The sequence below is a fragment of the Hyperoodon ampullatus genome (assembly GCF_949752795.1).
Source record: "Hyperoodon ampullatus genome assembly, chromosome: 10".
Lineage (NCBI taxonomy): Eukaryota > Metazoa > Chordata > Mammalia > Artiodactyla > Ziphiidae > Hyperoodon > Hyperoodon ampullatus.
In genome coordinates this window covers 86247659-86262521 of record NC_136923.1, presented here as the reverse complement: position 1 = coordinate 86262521, position 14863 = coordinate 86247659, and the positions used below count along the sequence as shown (strand labels likewise).

The 14863-nt window shown below is 40.9% G+C and overlaps 2 protein-coding genes across 4 annotated transcripts in view; one reads left to right on the top strand and one right to left on the bottom strand.

Moving 5' to 3' along the window:
• Positions 1-12777, top strand: part of MRS2 (magnesium transporter MRS2) — a gene marked incomplete at its 5' end in the record, with an annotated part of 56663 nt that extends 43886 nt beyond the window's left edge. For 2 of the 3 annotated variants that reach the window (XM_079713031.1, XM_079713029.1), the window contains 2 exons: positions 11033-11146; positions 11688-11873. In XM_079713031.1, the coding sequence (XP_079569157.1) occupies positions 11033-11146; positions 11688-11798 (225 nt within the window). In that variant the 3' untranslated portion in view covers positions 11799-11873. Of the gene's footprint in view, positions 1-11032; positions 11147-11687; positions 11874-12754 lie in introns of those variants that run through there. The other variant, XM_079713030.1, reaches the window with a different exon arrangement.
• LOC307059706 (5-azacytidine-induced protein 2-like) lies at positions 5562-6743 on the bottom strand (the record flags this gene model as incomplete). The annotated part of the gene is given in 3 exon segments (XM_079713876.1): positions 5562-5879; positions 5882-5936; positions 5938-6743. Coding segments are annotated over 3 exon segments (1179 nt in total).
• Positions 12778-14863: the final 2086 nt, after the last annotated feature.

The window sequence follows — 14863 nt, the reverse complement described above, 5'->3', positions numbered from 1 at the left end:
GTGAAGCCCAGGTGTATGATCCTTTTAATGTGCTGTTGGATTCTGTTTGCTAGTATTTTGTTGAGGATTTTTGCATCTGTGTTCATCAGTGATATTGGCCTGTAGTTTTCTTTCTTTGTGACATCCTTGTGTGGTTTTGGTATCAAGTTGATGGTGGCCTCGTAGAATGAGTTTGGGAGTGTTCCTCCCTCTGCTATATTTTGGAGGAGTTTGAGAAGGATAGGTGTTAGCTCTTCTCTAAATGTTTGATAGAATTCGCCTGTGAAGCCATCTGGTCCTGGGCTTTTGTTTGTTGGAAGATTTTTAATCACAGTTTCAATTTCAGTGCTTGTGATTGGTCTATTCATATTTTCTATTTCTTCCTGATTCAGTCTTGGCAGGTTGTGCATTTCTAAGAATTTGTCCATTTCTTCCAGGCTGTCCATTTTATTGGCATAGAGTTGCTTGTAGTAATCTCTCATGATCTTTTGTATTTCTGCAGTGTCAGTTGTTACTTCTCCTTTTTCATTTCTAATACTATTGATTTGAGTCTTCTCCCTTTTTTTCTTGATGAGTCTGGCTAATGGTTTATCAATTTTGTTTATCTTCTCAAAGAACCAGCTTTTAGTTTTATTCATCTTTGCTATCATTTCCTTCATTTCTTTTTCATTTATTTCTGATCTGATTTTTATGATTTCTTTCCTTCTGCTAACGTTGGGGTGTTTTTGTTCTTCTTTCTCTAATTGCTTTAGCTGCAAGGTTAGGTTTTTTATTCAAGATGTTTCCTTTTTCTTAAGGTGGGATTGTATTGCTATAAACTTCCCTCTTAGAACTGCTTTTGCTGCATCCCATAGGTTTTGGTTTGGGTCGTCGTGTCTCCATTGTCATTTGTTTCTAGGTATTTTTTAATTTCCTCTTTGATTTCTTCAGTGATCACTTCGTTATTAAGTAGTGTATTGTTTAGCCTCCATGTGTTTGTATTTTTTACAGCTCTTTTCCTGTAATTGATATCTAGTCTCATAGCATTGTGGTCAGAAAAGATACTTGATACGATTTCAATTTTCTTAAATTTACCAAGGCTTGATTTGTGACCCAATACATGATCTATCCTGGAGAATGTTCCATGAGCACTTGAGAAAAATGTGTATTCTGTTGTTTTTGGATGGAATGTCCTATAAATATCAATTAAGTCTATCTTGTTTAATGTATCATGTAAAACTTGTGTTTCCTTATTTATTTTCATTTTGGATGATCTGTCCATTGGTGAAAGTGGGGTGTTATTTAAAGTCCCCTACCGTGAATGTGTTACTGTCGATTTCCCCTTTTATGGCTGTTAGTATTTGCCTTATGTATTGAGGTGCTCCTATGTTGGGTGCATAAATATTTACAATTGTTATATCTTCTTCTTGGATCGATCCCTTGATCATTATGTAGTGTCCTTCTTTGTCTCTTCTAGTAGTCTTTATTTTAAAGTCTATTTTGTCTGATATGAGAATTGCTACTCCAGCTTTCTTTTGATTTCCATTTGCATGGAATATCTTTTTCCATCCCCTTACTTTCAGTCTGTATGTGTCTCTAGGTCTGAAGTGGGTCTCTTGTAGACGGCATATATATGGGTGTTGTTTTTGTATCCATTCAGCCAATCTGTGTCTTTTGGTGGGAGCATTTAGTCCATTTACATTTAAGGTAATTATTGATATGTATGTTCCTATTCCCATTTTCTTAATTGTTTTGGGTTCGTTATTGTAGGTCTTTTCCTTCTGTTGTGTTTCTTGCCTAGAGACGTTCCTTTAGCATTTGTTGTAAAGCTGGTTTGGTGGTGCTGAACTCTCTCAGATTTTGCTTGTCTGTAAACATTTTAATTTCTCCATCAAATCTGAATGAGATCCTTGCTGGGTAGAGTCATCTTGGTTGCAGGTTTTTCTCCTTCATCACTTTAAATATGTCCTGCCAGTCCCTTCTGGCTTGCAGAGTTTCTGCTGAAGGATCAGCTGTTAACCTTATGGGGATTCCCTTGGTGTGTTATTTGTTGTTTTTCCCTTGCTGCTTTTAATATGTTTTCTTTGTATTTAATTTTTGATAGTTTGATTAATATGTGTCTTGGCGTATTTCTCCTTGGATTTATCCTTTATGGGACTCTCTGTGCCTCCTGGACTTGATGAACTATTTCCTCTCCCATATTAGGGAAGTTTTCAACTATAATCTCTTCAAATATTTTCTCAGTCCCTTTCTTTTTCTCTTCTTCTTCTGGAACCCCTATAATTCGAATGTTGGTGCGTTTAATGTTGTCCCAGAGGTCTCTGACACTGTCCTCAGTTCTTTTCATTCTTTTTTCTTTCTTCTGCTCTGCAGTAGTTATTTCCACTATTTTATCTTCCACATCACTTATCCGTTCTTCTGCCTCAGTTATTCTGCTATTGATCCCATCTAGAGTATTTTTAATTTCATTTATTGTGTTGTTCATCGTTGCTTGATTCATCTTTAGTTCTTCTAGGTCCTTGTTAACTGTTTCTTGCATTTTGTCTATTCTATGTCCAAGATTTTGGATCATCTTTACTATCATTATTCTGAATTCTTTTTCAGGTAGACTGCCTATTTCCTCTTCATTTGTTAGGTCTGTTGGGTTTTTATCTTGCTCCTTCACCTGCTGTGTGTTTTTCTGTCTTCTCATTTTGCTTATCTTACTGTGTTTGGGGTCTCCTTTTTGCAGGCTGCAGGTTTGTAGTTCCCGTTGTTTTTGGTGTCTGTCCCCAGTGGCTAAGGTTGGTTCAGTGGGTTGTGTAGGCTTCCTGGTGGAGGGGACTAGTGCCTGTGTTCTGGTGAATGAGGCTGGATCTTGTCTTTCTGGTGGGCAGGTCCACATCTGGTGGTGTGTTTTGGGGTGTCTGTGGACTTTTTATGATTTTAGGCAGCTTCTCTGCTAATGGGTGGCATTGTGTTCCTGTCTTGCTAGTTGTTTGGCATAGGGTGTCCAGCACTGTAGCTTGCTGGTCGTTGAGTGAAGCCTGGTGCTGGTGTTGAGATGGAGATCTCTGGAAGATTTTCGCCGTTTGATATTATGTGGAGCTGGGAGGTCTCTTGTGGACCAGTGTCCTGAAGTTGGCTCTCCCACCTCAGAGGCACAGCACTGATTCCTGGCTGCAGCACCAAGAACCTTTCATCCACACAGCTCCTCAATTTGGGATGATTCGTTGTCTATTCATGTATTCCACAGATGCAGGGTACATCAAGTTGATTGAGGAGCTTTAATCCGCTGCTTCTGAGGCTGCTGGGAGAGATTTCCCTTTCTCTTCTTTTTTCTCACAGCTCCCGGGTCTCAGCTTTGGATTTGGCCCCACCTCTGCGTGTAGGTCGCCAGAGGGCATCTGTTCTTCGCTCAGACAGGACAGGGTTAAAGGAGCAGCTGCTTCAGGGGCTCTGGCTCACTCAGGCGGGGGTGGTGGGGAGGGAGGGGCATGGAGTGCAGGGCGAGCCTGCGGCGGCAGAGGCCGGCGTGACGTTACACCAGCCCGAGGCACGCCGTGCGCTCTCCCGGGGAAGCCGTCCCTGGATCCCGGGACCCCGGCAGTGGCGGGCTGCACAGGCTCCCTGGAAGGGGGGCATAGACAGTGATCTGTGCTCGCACACAGGCCTCTTGGCGGTGGCAGCAGCAGCCCCAGCGTCCCACGCCCGTCTCTGGGGACCGCGCTTTCAGCCGCGGCTCGCGCCCGTCTGTGGAGCCCCTTTAAGCAACGCTCTTAATCCCCTCTCCTCGCGCACCAGGAAACAAAGAGGGAAGAAAAAGTCTCTTGCCTCTTCGGCAGGTCCAGACTTTTTCCCGGACTCCCTTCCCGCTAGCCGTGGCGCACTAGCCCCTTCAGGCTGTGTTCACGCCGCCAGCCCCAGTCCTCTCCCTGCGCTCTGACCGAAGCCCGAGCCTCAGCTCCCAGCGCCCCCTCGCCCTGACGGGCGAGCAGACAAGCCTCTGAATGCCGGTCGGCACCGATCCTCTGTGCGGGAATCTCTCCGCTTTGCCCTCCGCACCCCTGTGGCTGCGCTCTCCTCCACTACTTGGAAGCTTTCCCCCTCCGCCACCCGCAGTCTCCGCCCGCCGGAAGGCAGATTCTTTTAACCACTGGACCACCGGGGAAGTCCCTCGCTGGGTTTTCCATATCATTGTAGGCTTGTACTTTCAGAAGATGTCTTACTGTGAGATTTCTAGAAATGAATCTGCATGTGCATTTGGCAGGCACACTCTGGCACTGGATTCTGTGTCCTAGTTAACAGATCTATTCTCTGTCTCTGGCTGTTGCCGAAGTCCAACCCACGTCATCTCATCAGTACCACTATTCACTTTTATAAAGTGGTCTTTAAAAGAAGCAAATCTGATAGTCACTCTTCTGTGTAAAATTATTCAGGGGGGTTTGATTGTCATTAAGATAAAAGTCCAGATTCCTTGGCCTGTAGGGCTCTTCCCGGTCTGCTGCGCCCACATCCCCATCTTGGCTCCAGACACCTTGCCATCACTGTCGTTTGCTTCATCACTATTCTTACTCACGGGGCCTCCACACGTCTCTCCTCGGCATCCACCTGTTTTTGCCTAGTTAACATCTGTTTCTCTCTCAGGCCTCAACTTACGTGTTACTTCCGAGGAGACTCTTCCCTGACTGCACCCCCAACCCAGCCGAGTAAATTTACTCCCCTGGTTATATGTGCCTTAACCCCACACTTCCCATTTGCCGTGTTCCTCAAATTTGCAGTTGCTGTTTAAAGTCTGCAAAAGATCATAGCTCCCTGAAGCAAAGTCAGCATTAGTCATTTTAATGCTCCTTATAAGATGTGAAAGAAAAATAAATGCAACATACTCCATTCATTCATCTTACAGATACAGTTTTTGGTGCCTGTTGCACACTAAACACTGCTTTTCGCCATGGGGATATAGCGGTGAGTCCCTGCCCTTGTGGAGATTCCATTACAGTGAGGTAGAAGAGAATAAACAGATCCATGGTATATTAGGTGATAAGTTCCATAAAGAAAAATAAAGCCAGGTAAAGGGCTAGAGACTGTTGGCAGGAGGTGAGACGAGGGGCATCCAGGAGATAGGGTGGTCGAGGAAGGTCTTTCTGAGGAGGTGACCCTAGAGCAGAGACCTGAATGAAAAGAGAAAGTGGGAAGGCCTGGGGGGAAGCTGATCTAAGCAGAGGGAACCATGCGTGTGAGACTGAGGCAGGGATGCACTGAGCTTGTTGAAGGAACAGCAAGAAGGCCAGAGTGGTAGGGGAGGTGCGTCAAGTGGAGAAAGGCAGGGAGAACGTCAGAAGGGCAGAGGGAGGGCATGTTGATTTTTTTTTTTCATTGTGAAACACCTTAGGTTTATTAATTAGTAACACATATCTGATTCTTAGCCAGAATATGGAGCTGGAGGGTGTTCTTTCATACTGAAAAGTCAACTACATAATATGGTACATTATGTGCAAATGTAAATACTGAAGAACTCTGCAAAAGTTTAATCAAAATCTGCTTTCAGTTTGTTAATGATTTCCCAAGAAAATCACTGAGGGAGATACAGCAACCTCGTGAGAACATCATAAATCTCTTCATAATTAATTTTTATAATGGCAGTTTTGATTATGTTGATCCAAGTAATGCAGTGGTGGCAGGTTGGGTAAAGGCAAAGGTTTATTTTTAGTTTCCCCAAATGTTGTCTCACTTGATTTAGGAGGGCTTGGGAATACCCAAGAATTATCTTCCAGAGAATTTCTGCCATAAGAATTGTGTTCCTGAAAGTTTGTGCCATCGTGAGGAATGGATCGCTCATGATCTGTCCATGACTGGAGAGCTGCTTTCTCTGATAAAACCTTTGCATCTCCTGGTAAAGGGGAAGACATGGTATGACAAAGAGTTTTGCCGTTTGGTGAGAAGAGGGGCCTTGTCTTTTGTACGTTGCAGTAAAATTCGTCAAGTGCAGTTTTGTGCTGTTTCCCAAGGTCTTCCATGCATCCTGCTGGGGCGCAAGCTTTCTTGATTGCAGTTGGGGTTTTCATCTTTCTTAGCAGTTCAGCTTGTACTTGAGTCACCAGATGTAAATTAGACATTTCTCTCTTCAGTCCCCAGTATGCACTTTGCATATTATCACTTGAAATGCTTAGTCTTTGGAGATCTCTGCTCTTCAGATTGTCTTCCTGAGATGGATACGTTTGTCTGGCTTTTTGTAGCTCTATTTTGAGATCTCTACATTCTTTCCTCATCAGTTCCAGTTCTTGTTCCAAACCATGGATCTTCAGGTCACAGCTCAACTTTTCCACCTCCCAGTTGGATGAAGGTGGATTTAAATTTCTTATCACCTGCTGAGTTTCCACCTCTGTCCTCAGCTGGAGGAGTTCTACTTCTTTAGATTGTAGCTGTTCATTCAATACTTTCAAAGATTCAGAGTTGTCTTTATTCATTTTATCCAATTTGCTCTTCAAATTATCTCTGTCAGTGCAAACCTCTCGATATGCATGGTAGGCCTTATTTACTTGTTCTCGTCCCACAGAACTTGTTTCTCCATCCTTTCGACCTCCTATAAGCTTTTCTTCCAAAACTCTTATTCTTTTTTTTAAGAAAGAGTTCTCTTTCTCTGAATCCTTAAGTCGTTTTTTGATGTCTTCATATGCAGTGACAAGGGCAAAATGTGAAGCAACGGATTCATCTCCTGAATATATTGAGACTGGAGTCACTGTATCTCTCCTATGGGCTTTTTCATGATTCAGAATGCAGATATCATCTTCTACCAGTGCATCCATGACAGCCCGAACACAGGCTCCGTGGGGCCGCCCCAAGGGCCGCCGAGTTTCGATTCCCCAGCGTTTGGAAACGGACCGAAAACAAACCGGGTCGCTAGGGGTCACCGCGGGCTTCCTGTTTTCTCAAAGACAGCTCCGCTTCCCCGGCAAAGGCAGCCGCTCCGGGAACGCCGCGGAGGGACTCCCATTTCTCCCGCCTCGGTGGCGCCAGGGCCGGCGCGGCCAGCCAGTTGGCTACGGCCCGGGAGGCTCTGGAAGGAGGGCCGAGCCGAGGCCGAGGGCCGAGCCGCCGCCGGAGAAGGCCGGTTACCCGGCCCCGTCAGCGCCTGCCCTAGCCCGGCGCCGCGCAGGCATGTTGATTTTGTGGCGCATGCTAAGAGTTTGGGCTTGTTCTAAGTGTGATAGGAATCTCTTGGAGGCTTTTGAGCCCAAATATAGTAAAAACTCCAGTAGTCGCCAAAATATCTTGTGCAACATAGACCAACCCTGGACATTCGCAGAAGGTACTTCCAAAGACCTTTGCAAATTCCCCAATTTGTGACTGCAGAACTCTTTCCTGTCATTCTCCCAAATTACTTTTGTTAAGAACTATTTTTATGTACATATACTCACTTTACAAGCTAAGTCTATCTTATGCTCACTCTAATATTTTTCTCTAAATGCCTATTTTAAAAAAATAAAGAATTTTTAGAAATTCCTTTCTGATAGTTTCAGCATATGCAATAATTCTGGTTGTAATGAGATCTGAGTAGAAAGTAGTGAGCTAGGCTTGCCCCCAGAGCAAGATTCAGATCAGTGTCTCACCAGAGTCACAAATGACATCTCCAGGTTTCCTGGAGAAGAGTTGAAAGATGTTCATTAAATCTATGAATATCAGAGGTTTCCCTGTTCTTGTATAGTTGGAGTTAATATTTACAATGGTGAATCCAAGATAGGAAAAGCATTTTTCTTTTTTAAAATAATACCAGACTGTCTCAAGAATAGTCAGATATTACCATACAGCCTTTACCCAGATTCTTCAAACAGCAACATTTTATCATATTTACTCTATCATTCTGTCAATATATACATACTTTTTTTCTAAATCATTTGAGAGTAAACAAAAAATGATGCTTCTTTACATCTAGATATTTCAGTATATATTTCCTAAAAACATGTATTCTCTTACATAACCACAGCTCCAGAAAATTAACATTGAAACACTACTATTTTCTAATCTGTGGACCCTGGTCAGGTTTCACCACTCAGCTCAGTAGAGCCCTTTGCCTCATTGAAAATCTTGGATCATGTGTTGTTATATAGTTGTCATGTCTCCTTAGGCTTCTTTAATCTAGGCCTGTTTTTCGATCTTTGTCTTTCATGACCTTGACGTTCACAAAGAATGTAGGTCAGTTGTTTGGCCCTTGATACTCTTTCTTCATTATTAGATTCTGGTTACACATTGTGTCAGTGTGTTCCTCACATTGAATCCCATCAGGAGACCCTTGATGTCGGTTTGTCTCATTACTGGTGATACTAACTATGAGCATTTGGTTAAGGTGGTATCTGCCCACTTTCTGTCCTGTGAAGTTACTCTTTTTCTCTGTGGAATTAAGTATCTTGTAAGAATTCTGCTATTCATCAAATTTATACCCTCTTGTTTTTTTTTTTTTAATTCAAGTATAGTTGATTTACAATGTTGTGTTAGTTTCTGCTGTACAGCAAAGTGATTCAGTTATACATATATAAACATTTTTTAATATTCTTTTCCATTATGGTTTATCATAAGATATTGAATATAGTTCCCTGTGTTATACAGTAGGACCTTGTTGTTTATCCATTCTCTATATAATAGCTGACATCTGCTCACCTCAACCTCCCACTCCATCCCTCCCCCAACCCCCTCCCCTTGGCAACCACAAGTCTGTCCGTGAGTCTGTTTCTGTTTTTTAGATAGGTTCATTTGTGCCATACTTCAGATTCCACATATAAGTGATATCATATGGTATTTGTCTTTATCTCTCTGACTCACTTTGTATGATAATCTCTAGTTTCATCCATGTTGCTGCAAATGGCATTATGTCATTCTTTCTGATGGCTGAGTAATACTCTATTTTGTACACATACCACATCTTCTTTATCCATTCCTCTCTCGATGGACATTTAGTTTGTTTCATGTCTTGGCTGTTGTGAATAGTGCTGCTGTGAACACAGGGGTGCTTGTATCTTTTTGAATTATAGTTTTGTCTGGATATATGCCCAGGAGTGGGATAGCTGGATCATATGATAATTCTATTTTTAGTTTTCTGAGGAACCTCTGTACTGTTTTTCATAGCGGCTGCACCAACTTACATTTCTCACCAACAGTGTAGGGGAGGGTTCCCTTTTCTCCACACCATTTCTAGCATTTGTTATTTGTAGACTTTTTCATGATGGCCATTCTGACCTCTGTGAGGTGGTACCTCATTGTGGTTTTGATTTGCAGTTCTCTAATAATTTGCACCCTCTAGTTTTAGCATCCACTAATTGATCCAAAATGGATTCATGTCTGAATCAAGTACTGCAGTGATGATTATCACATGGTGATTTCTAATTCCATCACTCCTCCTCCTTTTATTCTTTGTAACGTAGAGCCTTCCTTCTCTCCCAGTTATTTATTCATTTGTACCAGTATGGACTCATGGGGTCTTACTTTAGTCAATGAGTTATAATCTGTCACTACTGTCATTATTTATCTTGGTGTTCAAATTGTTCCTTTCATGCTAACTTCTGAGTACTTTTGACATGTCCCCATCAGTTTTAGTGCTTTTTTAGCCTCTGGCACATCAAGATGTTCTAGGCATCTTATTTTTAAGGAGTAGATAGACTGAACAGTGGCAGAGATGAAGAGTTTGAAAGGCAGGTACTTAAACCTACAATACTGCAGGGCACGCCCAGAGCAGAGGGGGCATTAAAAATCCAACTCTTAGACACTTGTCCCTTCCCTTAATCTCCTAGAGATTAAGGTCTCACACTGTGCTGTGTGTGTATTTTAATGACACATAGAATTTTGGACTTGCTTACCTCTCAAGTTTATCACATTTTAGCATTCCCAGACTTTTGATTTATAAGGCGTTACAGAACCAGTCTATAGCAAAAAAACGACGGTAATCTGGGTATGCTAAATCTCATTTAAACATAATTTTTACTTAATAAATTAGGGCCTTCGTTTAGGATAACTGGAAATGTGTTCATCCAAACAGTTAACTCACATTAGCACTTGTCTTCTTGATAAATTATGTCTAACATCGAATTTCATGTTTAAAAGGAGGCAGATTTCTTTTTCGTATGTGGCTTGAATTTCCATCAGTGGTTACTGATCATTTTGGAGGAAATTGAGCTCCCAGTCACTGGAGACCAAGCCGTTGTTGATAATAATGAATGGCATTTCTGTAGCTGAGACTCCTTCCATGTGGGAGATTAATATAAATTCTGTGATTCTCTACATTCACACATGCACTCAAAAGCATCACACTGCAAAAAATAATACAATTCTGAAAATGACAGTGAGGGGAATTCCCTGGCAGTCCAGTGGTTAGGACTCTGGGGGCCTGGGTTTGATCCCTGGTCAGGGAACTAAGATCCTGCAAGCCACGCAGCGTGGCCACAAAAAAAGAAAAGAAAAGAAAATGACAGTGAGGGAAAATATTCACTGTAAGTCAGAGGTTCCCACACTTTCTTGGTTCATGATGCTTTTAGTGTCTTAGTAATTCTTTTGCAGCATCCCTAGACCAAAAGTTTCTTTCATTATGCTAGAGTTTCTGTCATGTTACCTTACAGTTTCTTTTATGAAGAAGGTAGGTCAAAACAATTTAAGAGTAGCAGTTCTCATGGTATTCCACAGATGGCACTGTGATTTCCTCGAGAATTTAAAGTATTCTGTGGTGCTGTCTTGCCAGGACACCTCAGCTCACAGTTTGGCAAATGTGGCTATAAGCAAAAAATTTAAATTAAGTTGTATGTCCTATGTAATTGTAACTATTATAACTATTAAAATTTGTGTGAATGTAAACAGACCGGAAGGAAACACAAAGTAAAAGCAGTTAATGTGGGTTCATTGATGATCGTAAAATACTCTTAAATCATGTTTTCCTTCTGATTTATTTTCTGACGCTTGGTCTCTGGGTGCTGTTTGTTCTTAGTTCCTATAGGAAAGAGCAGTACAAGTAACAGGTTTCTTTTAAACTGTGGGGCAATGATAAGTTCAGGAAATTTTATCACTAAGGAAACTAAGCTTTTGTGATGGAAATGAACTGTGTGTTCTCTTTCAGGACCATAGAGTGTTTTGGCTGATCACAGGAATTATGTTTATGGGAAGTGGCCTCATCTGGAGGCGCTTGCTGTCATTCCTTGGACGACAGCTAGAAGCTCCTTTGCCTCCTCTGGTATGAAGGGTCTGGTTCACAGCAGTACTGCAGAGGGGCTACAGTCCTGGGCTCTGAAGTCCTGTGGCCTGGGCTTAAGCTGTCACGGGCTTTGTGACCCTGAGCAGGTTACTTAATTTCTCTAAGCCTCGCTCAGTTTCCGCATCTGCCACCTGCTTCATGTAATTAAAGGGAGAATTAGATAATGTGTGTAATGCACTTATGAGCACAGGGCCTGGCACAGTAAATAAGTTAGAAATTTATTCTGTGTGGGACACTGACAAGCATTGTACATTTAGACAGATGTTAGTAACATTCTGGTGCAGCTTTTGTCATAACCAAAATTGAAATGTAGAAAACATGTATCGTGTATAGGAAAAGATACACAGGTTACCTCTTTTCTTACGTTTCTACTTATAGTTTATACCCCTGGAGCAAGTACTCAAGACACTGATACATGGCTTGCAGTCCTTTCCTCGTTTAGTGGTTAACGTATTGTTTTACTGATGGCTTTCCTTTTAACGGACACAACTAAAATTACGAATTTTTCTGCTTCATTTAGATGGCCTCTTTACCAAAAAAGACACTGCAGGCAGACAGAAGGACGGAAGTGAAACACAGCTTCAGGCCGGATGGACTTGAATCAAGCAGGAGTGTCCTAACAAACCGTTAGGCACAACCCGGTGGAAACTGCATTATTTTTTTATGGTAGTCACAGGAAAATTCTGATATTCTTCTATTTTCTTTTATAAGAGTCAGAGACTTGGGGGGGAAATCACTGACATTTAAATTACAGTGTCTGCTGTTAAAAATATTATGGCAGTCACGGTACTAGAACTTAATTGCATTTTCAGGATTCTGAGTAAAGAAACAAAGCGCTTGCTTTGTAAAAGGCCAAAGTTCTATTTCCTACAAACTTAAGAAGCTGTTTTTATAGACATGTAAGACATGGAGAGATTAACTTAACACAAGAATAGATTGTGGTATCAATTTTATTTAATTTATACATGTCAACAAAAGTGCAACCTCATGCCAAGTGAAGCCTGGAAACTTGACAAGCCCTCAGTTATGAGAACAGGTAGCCATAGTTCTTAGTACAAGGAATCACATTCTTGTGAATTTGTCACTCTCAGGTGACTGAAAAGCTAGCAGAATATATATTAACCTTAAAACAAACTCTGGGAGTTTGTGCTTTAAACCAGTCTTTGACATAACCTTATTTTCTTGTATTTGCCCCCTTTTTATATAAGGAATAAAAAAAAAGAAATGAGTTTAATGTCAGCTTTATATAGATTCCAGTTAATCAGAATTTTACTTCCTCAACCAATGAAACTGTTTTTCTTTGCTTGACTATAATTAAAGCTTTTGGAAATTGAGCTGAAAGAATTTCCATTCTATTACTGCTTTATAGCTGTTTTGGTCATTCCCTGGTTTTTAGAACAGATAGACATGTCACCCCAAAAAGGAAAATATATGTAGCCTAGTTAATCTATTTGCCTACACCTCAGAGGTTGACAGAGGGGCTTCCTAAAACAAGAGGGTAGATAAACTTTAAAATTGTGATACCTTTTTGTTTTCACAATCGGATTTGGATTTAAAGCAAATGACTGATATTTGTATGTCTCAAAGCTCCTATCCTGGGGCTTCCCTGGTGGCGCAGTGGTTGAGAGTCTGCCTGCCGATGCAGGGGACACGGGTTCGTGCCCCGGTCCAGGAAGATCCTACATGCTGCGGAGCAGCTGGGCCCGTGAGCCATGGCTGCTGAGCCTGCGCATCCGGAGCCTGTGCTCCGCAACGGGAGAGGCCACAATGGTGAGAGGCCTGCGTACTGCAAAAAAAAAAAAAAAAAAAAAAAGCTCCTATCCTACTTAACATCTTCTGCCTCTTTTAATGTTGGGTTTATAAACCTGGATGAACTTTTTGGCCAACCCAACTTATTTTCTGGAGGTTAAGTACAGTTATGCAATAGAACATGACAGTTATATTTGCCTCCAAAAGATGCATAGAAGATTCTAGAGTGTTCAGAGCAGCTCTTGCACTAGAAATTTAGTAATAAAATAAATATGCATACCCTGATGATGTTGGAGGATACCTGATACCCTAATATGTCATATGAGGGAGTTTAGGGGTCCATTTACCAGGTGGTTTAGTGCTAGGAATAAAAATGCTCTTCTAGTAGCTGATTTGAAAGAAAACAAAGTTACAAGTATTAAGTTTTCCTTGTTCCCATGTCTGGTTATGAGAGGACATTAGAATAGCATGAAACAGGCTGGGCTTGTCTTGGAGCACACTTTATGGTGTGGTTGTTGGAATGTGAATAGCATCATACATCTGTTTGATGATTTCCAAGATGAAGTATCTTTGACAATATTTAGATTTCACAGGGCACTCTTCTTTGGTATGCCTCAGAGCACTCTGCTGCTATTTTTGATCTTAGGTCATCATTGTAAAATAAGGTAATAAATATCATTTAACTGTGACATATGAAGCATTGAAAGTCCAGAGGGCCAAATTTGATTTGGTTAAGATCAGGCATAGGATAGAATTTTGATCTTTTCTTCTTTCTGATGTTGCTTAGTTTGTGGGCTCACATAAAAAGTTTTGATGAGTCATGTCTCATCAATAAACGGGAAAATAAATGCAACTACCTCATAAGTCTGATAAAGGGAAGGTACTAATGGTTTATTAATTTCTTGAAGGTGGTTAAATCAAGTATGATTTCCAGATGTCAGCTAGCTCTGCTTTGGTGATAGGTAGCAGGATGCTTCTTATATTAAAGAGGCTTCAAATAATAACAGCTTATGCCAAAAAAAAATGTTCAGCACTTTTAAATTTTGAATTTAAAGAGACGAGTACATAAACTATTTGTAAGTAAGGTGAAAGAATACCAAACATTGTTATGAGTAAGCAGGCTGTCGTATTCTGTTTAACATGTATAAGTACAAGGAATGATATTCTTAACAGATTGCCTTTGTAAGGCCTTTAAGAAAATGTGGCAAGAATAGACGTCATTAAGATGCTGTTAACACTTGCTTCATCCTTGATAAAGACTGATAACCACTAAATAGTCATATTAAAAAGCCGTTTATTTTGGTGAGTTATTCCAAGAGTTGTACAAGCTTTATGTTTTGGAATTGCAATATTAAACTCACTTTAAATTCAGGATTTTTTGTCATTACCTTAGTAATAGCTATGCAGATGGAGCATGGAATAGGGAATTCAGAGACCTGAGTTAATTCCCAAACTCACTTCAAATCTCTGTAGGTCTGTGATACAAAGGCATAGAGCAATTCCAGTCTTGAAGCCTTGATGAAAGTTTTGGCATATACAGGTAATAGATAAAAATTGCAAATACGTAAATGTGTTCTGATATCTTAAAATAAAGGTAATTTTGAGTTAAATTGTATAAGTTCAGATTTGTGTTCAGGAGAGATTAAATCCCTAAGGTATTTTTGTTAAGTATTTCAGAATCAATGTTTAGAACTACAGTTAATACTTAGTAGAGTGAAAATTTAATCCACCTATTAGGATAATACATTAGACTGTCAGGCATTAGACTTTTTTCCTGTATGCTGGGTTTTCACATACTTGCCATATACACAGAAGTACAATTTATATAATTTTGAATATGGGGTTAGTATGGTTTAATATCCTATATGAAAACCTGCTTCGAACACTGTAAATTTTAACCTTCTCCTACTGCTGCTTGCTATGTGGTATGTTCAGGCATTGAGAAAA